Source organism: Chelonoidis abingdonii, chromosome 16, assembly GCF_003597395.2.
Source record: "Chelonoidis abingdonii isolate Lonesome George chromosome 16, CheloAbing_2.0, whole genome shotgun sequence".
NCBI lineage: Eukaryota > Metazoa > Chordata > Testudines > Testudinidae > Chelonoidis > Chelonoidis abingdonii.
In genome coordinates, this window is record NC_133784.1 from 3,335,578 (window position 1) to 3,353,586 (window position 18,009).

Sequence of the window (18,009 nt, forward strand, 5' to 3'; positions counted from 1 at the left end):
CGCTCAGTGAGTGCCTTGCCAAGGTTGCCACGTGCCATGGAGTGATGTGGTTCCTTATGCCCCCCCCCACATCCCCCCAGCAGACCCGGCCCACTACAACTGCAGCACAGCAGGGCACATGCTTGGCGCAATCTGGGCTCGCCCCCCAGGCAAGGGGCCCATTCTGTACTGCCCTCCCATGATCCCCACCCCTAGCTTCAGTGCGAGTCAGTGGGGAATTAGGACCACGTGATGTCAGGCCCCATCCACCGCCAGGCACCCAAGGGCAGGATTCGGGAGGAAGGGCTGGCCCAGCAACCCTATTCTTCACTCCTCAGAACACATCGAGGAGATCCCAGCCCGGGGCGCTGGTTTCCTGGGCCAGCATAGGAAGCGCATTCACCCCAGGCAGTGAAGCAGCCTGTGGTGCTTTGCAATGATGCCATGGCTGAGTTAGGAACTCTGGTGATGGTGTACGGAGGGAATCCAGTTCTCCTCATCTACCGGAAAAGTGATGGTGGTGATGTAGCACCTCGGAGCCAACAGGCATGTGACATTTTTGGGGATCACCCAGACACATAAAGGATTCGGTCAGCACCTGCCCTGTAACCCTGAGGTGCCTTAATACAGCTATGGCTCAGATCCCAGTAGCCAGCCCACAAGCACACGGTCTCACCCTGATGTCCAGCAGCCTCATTATTCTCTGTAGGGTAACACCAACAGCCCTTAATCCCAGGTCTCCCCAAATTTGACCTTCCAAGTTCTTAACTATCAGACCCTCAAACTTTTCCCCTCCAGGTCATCATCCCCGAAGGTGTGAAACCAGCCCTCAGATACCAGTTTACTTTGGTACACACACCCCCACAGTTTGCACAACAGAGACCTGCTTGGGGGTAAAAATAATCAAAAAGTTCATTTAATAGAATAACCAGATACTCAATGACGTAACAGCAGTCGAAATAGTAAGCCCGTCCCTCAGTTTCTGGAAGACTTCAGCTGCAAGTTTCCCTTTCCCTTCCCTCATTTTTTGGGGGGGGTCCCTCCTGGCACCGTGACTCATAATTAAGGTTACGTTTTAGTCATAGGTATTTTTAGTAAAAGTCATAGACAGGTCACATGCAGTAAACAAAAATTCAGCACACAGAGCTCCCTGGCATGGGGAGAAACACTGCAAGGGGAAATTGGTGAAGGAAAGTCCTTGCCCTCCACATTCAATAACTAGCCTGCCTAGGGTCTAAATTTCAGGGCAGCTGCTGTTGCAGTTTTAGTATGAGTCAAGATAATTTTTGTTTTTAAAAAGCAGGTGTCAGCACTTCTAGGGACTTGGAACTAAATTCTGCTCTCAGATCTGCATGCACAGCTCCCAGTGAGGCCACTGGAGTTAACCAGGTGTGGCACTGGTGAGGCCACATCTGGAGTCCTGTGTCCAGTTTTGGGCCCCACCCTACAAGAACGATGTGGAAAAATTGGAAAGAGTCCAGCGGAGGGCAACAAAAATGATTAGGGGGCTGGAGCACGACTTATGAGGAGAGGCTGAGGGAATTGGGATTGTTTAGTCTGCAGAAGAGAAGAATGAGGGGGGATTTGAGCGCTGCTTTCAAGTACCTGAAAGCGGGTTCCAAAGAGGATGGATCTCAGACGGTTCTCAGCGGTAGCAGATGACAGAACAAGGAGTAATGGTCTCAAGTTGCAGTGGGGGAGGTAGGTTGGATATTAGGAAACACTATTTCACTAGAAGGGCGGTGAAGCACTGGAATGGGTCACCTATGGAGGTGGTGGAATCTCCTTCCTCAGAGGTTTTTAAGGTCAGGCTTGACAAAGCCTGGTGGGATGAGTTAGTTGCCGATTGGTCCTGCCTTGAGCAGGGGGTTGGACTAGGTGACTCCTGAGGTCCCTTCCAACCTGCTATTTATGATTTAGAGGCAGAATGCTGAAGGAGGCCCAAGGAAATGTTAATCTGCCTCTAGCAGTTGCTAGGTGAGCATCCTGCTCAGGATCACTGCTCAGCCAATGTGTTTGTTCTAACAATGGTTTCCATTGGTCAAGTGTGCATCATTCAATATCATCCAAGGGACAGCTGGATGCAGGTGATGATGCTATGGAACAAATCAGAAATATCTGCTGGTGCAACTGAATTTAGCACTGCATAAAAACCAGCTATTTTTAAAATTCCTGTCTGGGCTTTTCTTAACAATTAACCTAAACACATCATGTGCAGAAGGAGGAAGCAAAATACAAGATATAGCATAACTGTCACCTTTCGGGCCATTGGATTGACAGCATCTCTGGACTAGTCCTCCTCAGCAGCTATCTAACAGCACTGTACCGTAATGACACCCTCACTATGGGTTTGTATTAAAAAATCTAAATAGGAATATAAATCTAAGAATTAAAAAAAAACCATCAAAACAGCACGTGTGTTTTTTAAACTTCCCTCTGCATGTGGAAAGCCTAACCTAACTGCACTGCATCCTGCAGGAGACTCACAAGTGAAACTGGTATCAGAAGGGTAGCCGTGTTAGTCTAATCTGTAAAGGCGAGAATCCTTGTGGCACCTTATAGACTAACAGACGTTTTGGAGCATGAGCTTTCATGGGTGAATACCCACTTCGTCAGATGCATCTGACAAAGTGGGTATTCACCCACGAAAGCTCATGCTCCAAAACGTCTGTTAGTCTATAAGTGCCACAGGATTCTTTGCTGCTTTTACAAGTGAAACTGACTTCTGAAACAGACCCAAAGGAAAGCTCTGGATACACAGGTGCTGGAACTAGGGGTGCTGCAGTATCCCCTGGCTTGAAGTGATTTCCATGATGCACAGGGTTTACAGTTTGGTTCAATGGCTCTCAGCTCCTTGTTCCAGCACCCCGTCTGCATAGCTCAAAAGCTTGTCTCATTCCCCCCCAGAAGCAGGTCTTGTCTCTCTCTATAGAAACATCATCACATAGAAATATTTCATCTAATCTCACTGATCAAGCTGCATGCAATTTTAAAAAGTGATGACAAGCACACTTAGTGAATAAAGTGCTTCTCCTGTGAGTAAGTGGAGAGGCTATTAGTGACATGGGAAAGCAACATACAAAAAAACCAGCAACCACCATACAGCATATTTGTCTTGGGCCCAAATTAAAGTCAATGGGAGCTTTGCCACTGACTTTAATGGAAGCAGGTCCATTGATGGCACCCTTTAAACACACTGTTAGTACCTCACAGCTGTATATCTGAATAGTTTACTGATTCTGTACACAGTTACATAATGAATCCAAGGCTGCTTAATCAAGAGCCATAACAGCAATGAAATTGGAGGAATGCAGTTCAAGGCCAAAACAGACAGCAGATGTATTGGCAAGAGATATAACATTCCAACCCCCTGCTTTACATATACACAGAAACTAAGGAACAGTACAGTGCTAATGACATTCATGAGACAGACACTCTATTGGGCAGGTGACAAAGGAACAGCACAGTGCTAATGACACTCATGACACTCCGGTGACAAAGGACCAGGCAAGTCATCACATGCTGTATGTACCTACACACCTGTGTTTGAAAATTCTGGCTCAAATTAGGTACCTATAGCCATATTTAAGCGACTGATTTTCAAAGATGATGTGCGCACTGACCAAACTGGTAGTGGTGGAGGCTCACTTTTCCGAAAAAAAGGACGATTGTTTACGTGTCAAAATGTGAATGTAGGTTCCCACGTGGAAATGCTGGCCCTACTTTCTGTACTTTGGGGGTGGGGAATGTAAACTTGTTTGAAGAACACTGGAACCATGCAACTCAAGCTGTTGGGCAGTGCATCTCCGTCACCACTCCAGTTAATTCTGTGAAGAACAGGTCCATATTCAGCAGAAATTATAGACAAGGGGGGGAATTCACCCTAGAGCAGAGGGCCCAGGAAAGTCATATGGGTTTGAATGGAAACTAAGTCATGTGTTTGGCATCGGGCTGAATATAAATAACACATGTTGCCTTTGATTCATTAGCTGAACCGGCACAATGCCTTGGGGAGAGGGAAACAGCTCTTCAAATAGCACATTGAGCAGAAAAGAAAATGGACATGAAAAGTGTTAGTCACAGGAAGGTTTTGGTAAAGTCTGCTTTAAATTAAGCGCAAGCGAGTGATCTAGCCTTCAGTATAGGGAGAGTTTGTGATGAGCAGGTTACAGAGCGTCCCATGACTATCCACAGCCCTGCATGTTCAGTAACACACATACTGCATTTTCACAACTGACTTCAGCACAGCTCAGCCTTGCAATGTAACTGCTGAAGCAGGAAGAGGCTCTGGAGCTCCACTGACACAGGTCATCCCATCAGCTCCCGCTAGGTGTGCTGGGTATTTCGCTTCTCCTGCTTCATTTCAGAAGGTGCCTCAGCTGGTCCTGCAGATTTGATGAATGCTCGACGCTGGGGACCAGACAGAAGGAAGTGTTCAAAGTCAGATCAGCTCTCCAAATCTCTGTGTTTTGGTTGCTAAACAGATGCACTTGTGTGTGAGGGAACAGAACTGCTCTGTTAGAGAAGTTAGGAGGGGAAAATATCTTGTGAATCAGACAGGAGCCATGAGAATGGCTAAAGGATTAAAAAACATGCCTTATAGTTATAGTCTCAAAGAGCTTAATCTGTTTAGCTTAACAAGGAGAAGGTTAAGGGGTGATTTAATCACCATCTATAAGTATCCACATGGGGAACAAATATCTAATAACGGGCTCTTCAATCTAGCAGAGGAAGGTATAATGTGATCCAACAGCTGGAAGTTGAAGCTAGACAAATTTAGATTGGAAATAAGACATACATGTTTAACAATGAGTAATAAACCATTGGAACAAATTTACCAAGGATTGTGGTGGATTCTCCATCACTGACAATTTTTAAATCAAAATAGGATGTTTTTCTGCTCTCAGAATTATTTTGGGGAAGTTCTGTGGCCTGTGTTATACAGAAGGTCAGTCTAGAGCAGGTGGGCAAACTTTTTGGGCTGAGGGCCACATCTGGGTGGGGAAATTGTATGCAGGGCCGGGGCAGGGTTGGGGTGCAGGGGGGAGTGTGGGAGGGGGCTCACGGCAGGGGGTTGGGGTGCGGCAGAGGGCTCAGGGCAGGGGGTTGAGGTGCAGGAGGTGTGCAGGGTGCGGCAAGGGGCTCAGGGCAGGGGATTGGGGTGCAGGGTGCAGCAGGGAGCTCAGGGCAGGGTGTTGGGGTGCAGGAGGGGGCTCAGGCCAGGGAGTTGGGGGGCAGGATGCAGGAGGGGCTCGGGCTCTGGCCCAGCGCTGCTCCAGGAAGCACTGCGGCCCCTGAAGGAGGAGGGGCAGAGGGCTCTGCATCCGCTGCCCTTGCCGTGCCTCCAGAAACCTCCCCCAAAGCTCCCATTGGCCGTGGTTCCCCATTCCTAGCCAATGGGAACTGTGGGGGGCAGTGCCTGGAGGAAAGTGCAACGGAGCCCTCTGCCCCCCTGCCCAGGGGCCGCAGGGACTGGGCCACAGGGACGTCATGCTGGCCACTTCTGAAAGAGGTGTGGGGCCCACAGCGAGCAATCCCACGGGCCAGATCCAAAGCCATGAGGGGCCGGATCCGTCTGCGGGCTGTAGTTTGTCCACCCCGGACTAGATAATCAAATTGGTCCCTTCTAGCCTTAGAATCTATGAATCATCCAATCTATATCCCATGCCATCACCAAGGCGAGTTGTCTGCAAAGCATGTGACTGGACCAAAGCCAAAAGAACTCAGCACATCTACAAGCAAAGAGCAAAGCTTTCCTTTTGCTCAGAAACCATCACAGATCAGAAATAGTCTGGTGAGTGAGGAATAGTTACAAAGATCCCAAGTGATCTAAATATTCTACTTAAACCCTGCTGAGAGGCTGAATGTCAGACAGGGGGACTAAACTGAGCCCTGATACAAGTGTGCATAATGCACCCAGGAGGCAACAAGGGCTCCATCTGCTTAAGGCAGGGCTACACTGGACCCCGAGCGTGGAATAAAGAGCAACCAGGATCTGGCTTAGGATGCCTAGTGCATTTCATTTGGAAGGATCACAAAGGACTTCACAAACCAAATTACTAGTTGCAGACAGAATGAGTAGGGTTGGTGGCAATTTAATTTTTTTCATAACAAGTTTTAAAAGAAAAATGTTGTTTCATTCAGAATTTTAGGATTTTTTTTTCATTTTTGCAATGAAAAAATTCAAAACAAAAAGTACTTTTCCATTTCAAAATGTCCCTTGCATTTTTCCCCCTTTCTGCCCTCACACTGCTGCTAAGATACCATGGTGACAGGAGCTTGAGATAGGAACTTGGCCAGGATACTAGGACGAACACCCAACTCCTGCAAAAAGCATAATGGAATCTTTAGTTACCATGAGCAATCAGTGCCTTGGTGTTGTATCTCATCCATATCCCCACTAACAGTACAGCATCCCCGGGAGAGAAAAGATCATCCCCTAATGAGTCATCAACATGACTTCCTGCAGCACCCTGAGTGTTCCTTCGAGGTTCCTTATCCAAGCAATAACCTGGTGTGACACCGCTAAGTTTATAAGCAGACTGTTCCCTTCCTTGTACCGTGGGGCCACATTCAACTTCCTCTGGAGAAAAGAAAACATCACGCCATTGCTAGGACTTGCTGTCTTCATGTCATTGAAGATTTACTTGCTGAAAGTAGAAAACCCAGTCAAGCATTATGCAAACTATGAGAGAGAATCAGCATGGACTATCTGCTGAGAGTTAGCAAGAGAGGTATAAGCATAATAAATCGGCCAATAAAACAGGCTATACTCACTTCTTCTGAATAGCTTCTTGTCTAGAAGAAAGAAGAAAAGAGAAAAGGTATTGTTGGAAAAAAGAGCAACAGGGCTAATTATGAGCTGGTAAAAGGGGCTTGACTGACTGCTCCGAAAACTGAAACCATCAATTTGTCTTTAGAACAGGTCCAGCATGGGCAGCAGCAGGGCACCAGGTCTCAACCCTGACCTGGAGGACAACCTCTTCAGGTGAGAAGGGAGTCCTGTTTCCATGACTTATTCCTCAAACAGGGGTGCGTGTGTGTCTCTGTGTGTGTTTGGTGGGGGGGTGCGGACATCCTCAACCCACTAGGAACTTGATGGAGATTTATCACCTCATGTCTCACCCACCAAACAGCCATCACATGGTGATGACTACAGGTGACTAGCGTCCTGGATAGAATTCAAACTGGGAGCCTAGAGCTGGAAAGTGTTGAATATGGAGATTTTCTGCTGGCGGTTGTATGCTTTATCCCATGTGACTAGTTCAAGGGACAACGGCTCATGTAGTTTAACACCGAAAGGGACACTGCAATGTTTTTTTATCTGATCAGTGACGCTTTAACAAACTATAGGCCAGCATGGTGAGCTGGCGACAGAGGATTCCAAACCATGGCCAGCTCAGTCCCAGCAGAGTGGGGGACAGGAGCCCTCCCTCCCGCTGGAATGCCCCATTTTGGCCAGCGCTCAGACCAGGCTGCATGCAAAGCCACCACAATGTTGGGCCTTTAAGGGGAATGAAAGGGGTTTCTAGGAAATCAGCCCTCCAAAACCCAGAGTACCCATTGCCCCCTACTTACTGGTACTGGAGATGAGTGGTTATGATAGCCATCTTCCTTAGACTCTGCAAAGCACAAAATGAGGAATTACTGACATTCTCTCTCAGCAGAATTAGTATGAACTGTTCTAGAATAATGACAACCTGCATATTAGTGCAGCAGCTTTTCCCCCCTCCCCACCCTACATTGCAACCCAATGGAGCTTATAGGCTGCACAGGAATAGATCACCTCACTCATTCTGAAACACAGCTACCTCAGGGGAGCTCTTGAGCGACTATCACAAATAACCCCGAAAAGACCATTTCTCGTCTGTTCTTTTCAGGCTCTTATGCTGCGGTCATCTCCGCAGGACCTGAACACTTTCCACTAGTGCATTAAGCGATGGGACTGACATCTCTCGTGTGTGGTCTGTTCTCTCATTCTCTCCCCAGGATGCAGGGAAAGGTCGTATTTTGGCAGGATTTTAAAAAATACAAACGCACGTTGCTATATGTTTCTGTTAGAGGAGGCAAGGTCAAAGAAAGGCACCTTGCACTTGGATTGGACTCCTCAGCCTGACCCCTTGCGTTCAGCCCTGTTAAACACCACATCATTCCTACTAACGTTATATCCAACCTGCTCTCAAATCTCTGCTGTGCTAGTGCCTTGACCAGCTCCTGTGTGAGTCTAATCCACTGCCCAGAGACTTGTGTTGTTCAGAACTAAACATCTCCTGCATTAGCTTCAGGCCACTGCTTCTTGCCTGGTCATTTTGACCTTGACAGGACAAGCTCACTGATCCTAGAATAGTACTGATGGGAGCTGCCTCCCCTGAAAGCAAATATTCTCCCATAGGGATGTGAGAGAGTAAACAAGTCCTAAAAACAGCAATGGGGTCATTTCTACCTGATCCAGAAAATTTCACTTCAGGACTTTACTCCTCCGTCAGTGTCATGAAACGTAACGAGCCACAGGACAACAGCAGTTGAAATACCAATTTGCTGAGGGCAAGCTAAAAAGTGTACAACAATAATAGAGACTCCGAAGCCCTTCAGTAATGGGATATGGTGCAGCACAACTATTTCTGCTCCTGAGATCCAAGCAACTGTGTCTATTACAAAGGATTCTGGTGTTGTGAGCTTCAGGGGAACCCCACAGTTTTGCCTCTGCATTTCAAGAAATCATAGCTGGCAAGTTTGGTGAAGAATTCCTAGATGGAGCAAGCCCATCCCACTGCACCAGTGAAAGACTGGCCTATAGTGAGCTCTGTCAGAAAGAATTACACTACAACAAAATAGTAATAACCTGCACTCCTATAGCACTGGCAAGGCCATGATCTCAGAGTGCTTTGCAAGCCCCAGGGAACTGAGCTTAACACCACCCCAAGAGGTCAGGGGACATTATCACCATTTTACAGATAAGGAAACTAAGGCCTGGAGAGGGTAAGTGCCTGATTTTCACGGACTTCAATGGGAGCTGTGTGTGCTCAGCACCTCCTGAAATTAGGCCATAAATGACATGTCCAAGTTCACTTGGGAAATCTGCACCAGAGCCAGAAACAGAACCCAGATCTCAAAAACCATGCTCTGAAAAGCTGGAAATGGGCGACAGAGGATGAATCACTTAACTACCTGTTCTGTTCATTCCCTCTGGGGCACCTGGCATTGGCCACTGTCGGAAGACAGGATACTGGGCTAGATGGACCACTGGTCTGACCCAGTATGGCCGTTTTGACGACTCCTAGATCTGTACTTAAGCCACAAGATTCCCCTTCCGTATTCTGCACTGATGAGTAAGATGCACTGCCTTGCAGCCCCACTCTCTGTATCAAAACCCAGCGCTTCCTATTAATCAGAAATGCCATTACTTCAGCAGATAAATGTTCCTTACATCTTCCGAGTGCAGGATGGCATCTTCTTGCATCACCATGTTTCTAGCAGCATGACCCAGGAGCTGAAAAACAGACATACAAACTGCAGTCAGAAGTCCCAGGCCACCAGGGATTTGTTGTGGCTGCCCACTCAACAGATCTGCATACAGAACTGATTTAATTGTGAATTCACTTCATTGGGTTTCTTTTGAAATTAACTCTGCAACGCTCATTCCTTGGATGAAACAGACTAGCAGAGAACTGGGTTTCCTGCAGCATCTTTCATAAAAGAGGTAACAATGCGTTTTACAGTGAGATATGGTGTCAGCAGTGACAGTGATGGCATAGACAAATGCAGTAGCCAGTGCACTCAACAATGGTTCTGCGGTAAAAACCTGTTTTACTAGATAGGGGGTATGCTGGACTTGGGGATCTGCCATCTCAGGGTCCAGAAATATTTTCCACTCCCTAACTTTTGGGATTTGAGGAAGGCCACCCTCCAGGTCTCCAACGCACTGGCCAGCTCCGCAGAGGATTTCCAGAGGTTACATGTGCATTCTGAGTCAGCGCCCCACACCCACATCAGGTTCTCATTCATCCCCGGTGCTGTGTCCGCACAGCAGATTATGCTCTGACCAAGGAGGGGGCCGAGTGACTGCTCCTGGGCCCAAGGCTCCAGGTCAGGGCCTGTATCAAACACACACGAGCTGTATTAATCCAGAGCCCCCAAGGATGTTGTGCTGGGAGATTTCAGTTACACTCGACCCCTCCATTTGGGGTGGTTGCTGGGGCAGCCCCATGGGGCTCAGGGGTGCTCCGCTGACAGGGGATAGCCGCTGGGTCCCAATCCGCTGCAGGGATGCCAAGGGTGCTCGGAGCGGAGAGGGGGGAGGAGACCAGGGAGGGGAGGAGCAGGTCGCTGCCTCACCCCAGCCAGACCTCAGCCCCCTTCTCAGGCTCGGGGGGGTGGCGGGGGCGGGAACCCCTGGGCAGGGGGCAGTTCCCAGCATGCACTGCTCCGCCCAGGTCCCGCTGGGAGTGTCCCGCAGCGTGGGCAGCACAAGGCAGCGACGTGACATTTTGACCCAGCTCCAGCTGGACCCAGAGCCCACAGGCGCCGGCCGGACTACACTTCCCAGCAAACCCCGCGGTTGCCGCGCTGCATGCTGGGTGTTGTAGTCCCCGCGGCGGGCCCTCACCTCGGAGCTCCGCGAGCCTTTCAGCACTTGCTTGGTGAGGGCGATCACATCAGTGCCGCAGCCGGTCACCCTGTCGATCAACAGCCCCTTCACCGAGCGACCGAACCGCGCCTGGGCATCGGCCGCGCTCCCCGCCGGAGCCGCTGCCATCTTGAGGCTGCCACGGCCCGCGCCCCGCCCCGCCCCCTCAAGGCCGGACGACGGCAAGCGCCGGAGGACAGAGTAGATGGGAAGGCGAAATAGGGTCTGGACACCTCCTGGCTCCAGCCTGGCCATGAGGTTGGGGCTGCCCTGCCAGGGATCGGTGGCACCAGTCCCCAGAGAGGTCCTGCCTGGTGGCACAGGGCTCTGTAGAAGCGGCAGTGAGCCTTGCAATGAGGGGCCTGGCCCTGCTTAGTGACCCCTCGTGGGGTCCCATGGGCACCCTGCCCTGGGCGAGGTCCTAGGCCACATGTTTCGTTTGAAGGAAGAGGGTTTGCCAACCCCCTGCACTATTAAAACACAGTTTCCTTGCAGAATCCTCACTATGGCAGCCAGGGCACAGACCGATTTCAGCCTGATCCCTCTCAGGTCCTGTTCCTCTCACCCCACCACCCCAACTCCCTTGCAGTGATCCAGGTTTCTGGGGCAGCTGCTCCTAACAACTCAGTCATATGGGGACGTGCAATCTCCGATTGTACCCTGGTCATTTCAAACAACTTGTTTCTCAGCCCCAACTCCTCCACGTGATTTTTGCAGCTTGTTGTCAGTGTGGTGGGGAAATCGAGACAGGCCTGGGGGGGGCCGCAATGTTCTGCAGCCGCAGGTTTAATAATGAGCTCTCCGCAGTGCCAGACGTGCGCTGAGCCACAGGCAAGGAGCCTCAACCCCCCCCAACACACAGCTGCTCCACTCAGTGTTCCCAAACCAGGGCAGGCAACAACAAAGGGGCACGTCCCAGCCCTAATGGGGCCCTGCCACACAAACAGACAGCATTGCCGGTTGGAACACTGACCTGATCCCTCACCCCATACGACCCCGGGACTTTCCAAAGGCCATGTGGGACTATGGGGCACCTTAAAAAATCAGGGCCAGCTGTGGGATGTCCTGCACAGCAGAAGCAGCAAAGAGTCCTGCGGCACCTTACAGACTAACAGATGTATTGGAGCATGAGCTTTCGTGGGTGAATACCCACTTCATCAGATGTAGTGGAAATTTCCAGAGGCAGGTAGGCACTTGAGAGGTATGCCCGGTGGCTGTGCCCTGCCTGTTGATCCCAACCAGCTGGCAGTGCTGAGCCCAGCTCAGAGGCTGGGTCAAGCATGCACAGTGTCTGTCAGATGCTTAGTTTTATGGTTCCCCAGCTGCAGGACTCTTGTCTGTGGGGGTGGGAACAGGGTATGGGTAACACTCAAATTCCTGCCTTGGCAGCTTTGTTTACAGCTATGCAGCTAATTCGCCCTATCTGAATGATTTGCAATCAAACACCTCTGCTGTCTTTAAAATAAAGGCACCTGTGACAGCAGCCCAGCACGTGTCAGGATGAGCAACACTAAAACAACAACCCTCTGGCCTCAGCCCAGCCCTTCTGATTGACCCTGTGCTAACAAGCAAGTGTGTGCAGTGCTCCTGGGCCAGCTTGCACTAACCAACCAGTGTGCACAGTGCAGCAGAGCCATCCAATCCAACCTTACAATAACAAAACTGCCTTGGGAGCCAATGACCTGTGTGTGCCCGACTGTTGGTTACTTCGCTTCTCGTTGATTACTAAGGTTTGTCTACACTACAGGCAGGGCCGGCTCCAGGCACCAGCGCAGCAAGCAAGTGCTTGGGGCTGCCAACGGAAAGGGACGGCACGTCCTGCTCTTCAGTGGCGGGTCCCTCAGTCCCTCTCGGAGGGAAGGATCTGCCGCCAAATTGCCATCGAATGAAGCGGCACAGTGGGGCTGCTGCTGAAGTGCTGCCGATCACGATCGCGGCTTTCTCACTCCGCCTGCCCACGCTGCTTGGGGTGACAAAAACCCTGGAGCAGGCCCTGACTACAGGGGCTAGAGCAGCATAGCTACAATACATAGCTATGTCAGCATAACCTGTAGTGTAGATGCTGCCTAGACTGATAGAAGGGGCTTTTCTGTCACTGTCAGAAAACAACCTCTCCTGTCCCAGCAATGATAGCTAGGTCAAAGGAAGCATCCTTTCATCCACCTAGCTGCATCTACAAGCTCAGCTTTGCTACAGCGGTCAGCGGCATGGATTTTTCACACCCCTGAGAGCCATGGCTATGCTGACCTAAACTCTAAGCATAGACCAGGCCTCAGCGTGTACAGGAAAAATTCAAAGCATCCACTTCAGAACGACAACAATGGTTCTTATTTACTTTTCATCACAGGATCTCAAAGTGATTTACAGACACTAGGGAATCAGTCATCCCCCAGCAGGCAGGGGAGTATCATTAACTCCATTTTGCAGATGGGTAAACAGGCTCAGAAGGGCTAAGTGACTTGCCCCAATTCACATAGCAAGTCAGTGGCATGGAACCCATGAGACTTAGCTCCCAGACCCCCGCACTGCCCTCTTGCCAACACTCCTTTGATATTATAACCTTCGCCCCTAGCTTTCACATCTTGAGATTGCTCTTCTTACACCAGCTTGGGAAAGACATTCCTGGTCTTGGCCCAGGGAAACATGTAAATAAACTGTTTCCTGGTTGCTTTAAAGGCAGGATGACTGCTAACATATTATCAATGTACTGCTGCTAATATAACATTTTCCACTGCTATAGCACTTGAGAGTCTCAAAGGAGATTAGAGTAGCTGATCACGTGCCTCAGAGCTCCCCTCACTCATTCTCATTGGTAAGTCTTATCCTTTTTATTTGGGGGAAACTGAGGCACAAAGCAGACTTACATCCCTGCACCTGCCTTGTCATTTGCATTACTTCCCCTCCCACCACCCCTGTCTCATTCCCCCAAGTAGTGGCTTTACGAACCCTTGGAAAAGTAACTGACTTCGTCCACCTCCTCGAGCCCACTCTGCTGAATCTGTCCCCAAGGGTACAGTGGAAATCAGGCAGCAGCAGAGAGAGAACACGGAGCTCGGCCAACACAACAAGCCCTTAATTGCAGCACGCGTGGTTTATCTTCGCTCTGGAACATACCGTCTCATCCATGTCATTTAAGTGTACACTCCGAGCACTGTCCTGGCCATTACCTTGAGGTATTCAAGGGAACCCAGCCACTGAGGACAGCTCTCGAGGCCACCAGAATGGAAAATGGATGCTAGGAAGCTGGGACAGCATCAGCCTTCCCGACGGCAGCTGGAAGGATGTCATGGAGTCTTGACTCCATGGCAAAAAGGAATCTGACCAGACTTAAGCCAGATGTAAACCCAAGCAGCTTCAGCAAGATGCCCATTGTAAAGGGGCAGCTAGTCATTCATAGAACCATAAGGTTAGACAGGGCAAGGGGAGGGATAGCTCAGTGGTTTGAGCTTTGGCTTGTTAACTCCAGGGTTGTGAGTTCAATCCTTGAGGAGCCCATTGGGGGATGGTCCTGCTTTAAGCAGGGGGTTGGACTAGATGATCTCTTGAGGTCCCTTCCAACCCCAATAATCTATGATTACAAGGGTCATCTAGTCTAACCCCCTGCCAAGATGCAGGATTTGTTGTGGCTAAATCATCCATGACAGATAGCTCCAACCTCCAGTGAAGAAGCTTCCACAACCTCCCTAGGCAGCCTGTGCCATTGTCCTACTATTCTTACAGTTAGGAAGTTTTTCCTGAGATTTAATCTGCCATTCTGTAGTCTGAACCCACTGTCCTTCATCCTGCCCATTTACAAAGTAGCAACTATATTCATAAAAATATGCTGCCCTTCTACAGAACTTTCCACCCCACCATCTCAGACTGCTCCACAAGTTAATTAGACTGCACAATACCCCTGTGGATGTATGTTCCTCACTCTCCAATCTTAGCACAGTTCCCTTTCATGGTGACGGCTGGATCCTGCCATTAAACCCAGTAGGTAGGCAACTGTCCTCCAGAAGCCTCCCTTTGAGTCCCAATGTATTGTAACCCAGGATGGCAGCAGAATGGTGTTGGCTTCATTCATGTCAGACTGGGTTCATTTCCCACAAGCAGAGGGAGAAAATGCACTCACGGTACATGTACACACCACCCCGACTGAGCCAGAAAACAAAGCGCTGCTTTATCACACAGCTCACAAGCTGCAAAAAGGCAGAGGTGAAGCCATACGGAACCACAGCACTACTCCGCGCCCCAGCCTGCCTCTTCCCAGAGAACACACAGCCAGCGGCTGCCCTCTGTCACAGAGGGCCCGTTGAGGAATGAGTACAAAGTTTTTGAGGCAAATTTCTCTGGTTAATTCACGCCCTGCCACGGTGCCATGGGATGTGTGCTGAGCACTTCGAATGCCTGCAGGTGGTCGTGGCACCAGCTAACAAGGCCCTCTGGTACTCTCGGTGGACTCAGAGGAGGGACTGTGCAGGAGGCAGGCAATAAAGTTGCCTCATATCTCAGACTCGGGGTCCAAATTCTGTTCTGAGGTAAATCCCTTGCCACTTTGTCCAGCGGAGGCTCTCCACATCTGCACCCATATACCTGAGAGCCCCCCTCAAGGCTTCCTTTGGGCTGGGAGGCACCCCTAAGCTAGAGTGGGCTGGTGCTTTTTATGCCACATGTCATCTAACCCGTGGGGAATCAGTGCAAAAGGAATCCACATTCATTGCTAACGATTCAGGGCTGCGAGGCCCACCTCTTTCAGGATACCTTTCAAGAGAATTCCCACTGCCACAGGAAACACCATCACATGGGGTCCTGCCCTGCTCCGTCCTCTGTCTCGGCTCTTCTTCTGGATGGAGAGCTGTCCCCTCCTCACTGGGTCAACCCCTGGCTACAGCACTGCTGCATGAAGAAACTGCAGCTGGGTTCACCCAATGTGCTGCAAACACAGGAGCAGACATCATATGGCACAAGAGCCTTTTTAATGTCATCAAGTACATCTGCCATGGTACTTCCTACGGACGTGGAAAGGCCATGCATCAGAGCAGGAAGGGTCCTTTAAGGCCGTTCCAAAAGAAGCCAGTTCCCTTATGAGTTGTTTCCTGTTTGATTGAAGAGTAACTGCCCTTCTTTCTACACAGTGGAGCTATGTACCTGTAGAGCCTGGCTATTTCAAAGCACCCCAAAGGCACTCGCTTTTCCTTCCCACTCACTGGAAAACAGCACTGGGTTGTAGCCAGGCCTTAGTCTAGAGGCCAGGACTAGTGACAGAGACATCTGTGCCTGCTCCAGCTCCACAGTCCAGCCCAAAACTTGCTGCAGCATTGCTGTGTGCTCATATTGTTTAGCTGCTTTAGGTGCAAAGAGCTCCCTGAAGTTTTCTGAGCAGGTGAGTTCAGGTGAGGCACCTGTGTCAGTCTAACTTCCCTCAGTGACTCCCTGCTCAGCAGTGCTTCAAGTTGGGTTTTCCATCTCACTGTGTGATCTCAGAGTATAACTGAGTTCTTCCCCCCAGAGGCTGCTCCAGGCATCAGCACGTCAAAGGCGTGCTTGGGGTGGCAAGCCACTGAGGGCGCTCTGCCCATCGCCGCGAGTGCAGCAGGCAGGCTGCCTTCGGCGGCGTTCCTGCGGAGGGTCCGCTGGCCTCCCCAGGCAGCCTGCCTGCTGTGCTTGGGCCGGCAAAATGCCTAGAGCTGCCCCTGCTTCCCCCGACCATGCATCACCCTGTCTCCCAGTTACACCTATGCAACCCCGTGTGAGCGTAGAGGGTTCAAAGAAGAGCTACGAGAATGATCAATTGATTGGAAGCCATGCCTCATAGTGACAGATGCGAGGAGCGCAATTGATTTTAGCTGATGAAAGAGAAGGTTAAGGGGTGATGATCACCTTCTGTAAATACCTATGTGAGGGACAGAAATTTGAGATTAGAGGCTGCTTCAGTCTAGCAGACAAAACTATAACAAGAGCTAATGGCTAGAAGTTGAAAATGGACAGGCTTAGACAGGAGCGGCTCCAGGCACCAGCACGTCAAGCACGTGCCTGGGGCGGCAAGCCATGGGGGGGCGCTCTGCCGGTCGCCAGGAGGGCGGCAGGCAGGTTGCCTTCGGCGGCATGCCTGCAGAGGGTCCGCTGGTCCCGCGGCTTCAGCAAACCTCCCACAGGCGTGCTGTCGAATCCGTGGGACCGGGGACCTGCCACAGGCAAGCCGCCGCAGGCAGCCTGCCTGCCGTGCTTGGGGCGGCAAAATACCTAGAGCCGTCCTGGGCTTAGAGTAGTATTAAAGATGCATATTTTTAACAGGGAGGGTAATTAAACACTGGAACAACTTACCCAGGGTTACGGTGGAGTCTCCATCACCGGCAAATGTTAAATCCCGTTTTTCTAAAAGACCTGAACAGGAATGAATTCAGGGAAGTCCCATGGCCTGTGTTACCGAGGTCAGATCACTTGGGGAATGGACACTGTTAATGTGCCTTTTGTTGCTAGCCACACAAACCGTCCTTCTGTGCTATTGAGTTATTTTGGCTGTTCCCAATAGCCACTATACAGATACTTTGGCAATATAAAAACACAGCAGTGGTCCCTTCTCGGAGCTCTGATGTGTGGTGCCCTCCCTAGCTCCTTGCTCCCAGAGTATGCAGTAAATCAGGCGAGAATGGCTCTAAGACGTGGGTTTTAAGTCGGGAGATCCAGTGGTGTTGGCTCCATACTGATTCAGAGGGAAGACCCCCCCTGTTACTGGATTTCCAACACCACTTCCTGCAGCACTTCACGGCTCTTCCAGCAATGTACTGCTGACCTAGCCCGAGGCTGCTTAGCTCATGAGAGCTGCCTAGATCTCTATACAAGCAGGCTGGTCCCCAAGGAGTTACTAAGGAAGGGCTCCTGATTATTAAAGCACTGGATTACGCTGCTGAAGTCCTGGGTTCAAGTCCCACCTTTGGCCAGTCTCTTACTCCTTGAACGGTCCCCATATGTGCAATGGAGATTGAAATCTTCCTTTGTCTAACTGGATTGTAAATGGTCAGGGGGCAGGATTGGCTCTCACTATGCAGCTGTACAGCACCTGCTGCAATGGGGCCAGAATCTCACTTGGGGGGGTGCCTCTAGCGGCTACCCTAATGCACATAACAGTAAGAAAGTCTTGCCATGCATCCTGGCAAAGGCAACAGTTCCTAGGTTTGCTCTGACCCCATGAGGCTCTGCTGATCCTTCCTGCCTGCCAAACCCACAACCCATGTTGATATGGCTGGAGATCTGCTGGGATTTTTAGGAGCTGGCAAAGACCAGCTCAATTAGCCAAACTCACTAAAGACGGATTCTGCTCTCGCTACACTGGCAGCCGGGAGGCTGGCTGCGTTCCAGCCCAAGTGACTGGTTATCTTCCAAGCTATTGATAACACAGCCCTCGGCAAGGCAACAGGCAA

At 50.3% G+C, this 18,009-nt stretch overlaps 1 protein-coding gene across 2 annotated transcripts; it reads right to left on the reverse strand.

Annotated features, from left to right (window-relative positions):
- Positions 1-866: 866 nt before the first annotated feature.
- Positions 867-10,768, reverse strand: BORCS7 (BLOC-1 related complex subunit 7). Of its 2 annotated transcripts, none has more exons than XM_032766896.2 (5): positions 10,586-10,768; positions 9,407-9,469; positions 7,558-7,601; positions 6,757-6,777; positions 867-4,389 (listed from the first exon to the last, which is right to left on the reverse strand). In XM_032766896.2, exons 1-5 carry the CDS (start codon positions 10,733-10,735, stop codon positions 4,338-4,340), a joined length of 330 nt encoding a protein of 109 aa, XP_032622787.1. In that variant the 5' UTR covers positions 10,736-10,768; the 3' UTR covers positions 867-4,337. The 2 variants fall into 2 exon arrangements, with proteins under 2 accessions (XP_032622787.1, XP_074928964.1); XM_075072863.1 differs by having other exon boundaries at positions 10,613-10,749.
- Positions 10,769-18,009: the final 7,241 nt, after the last annotated feature.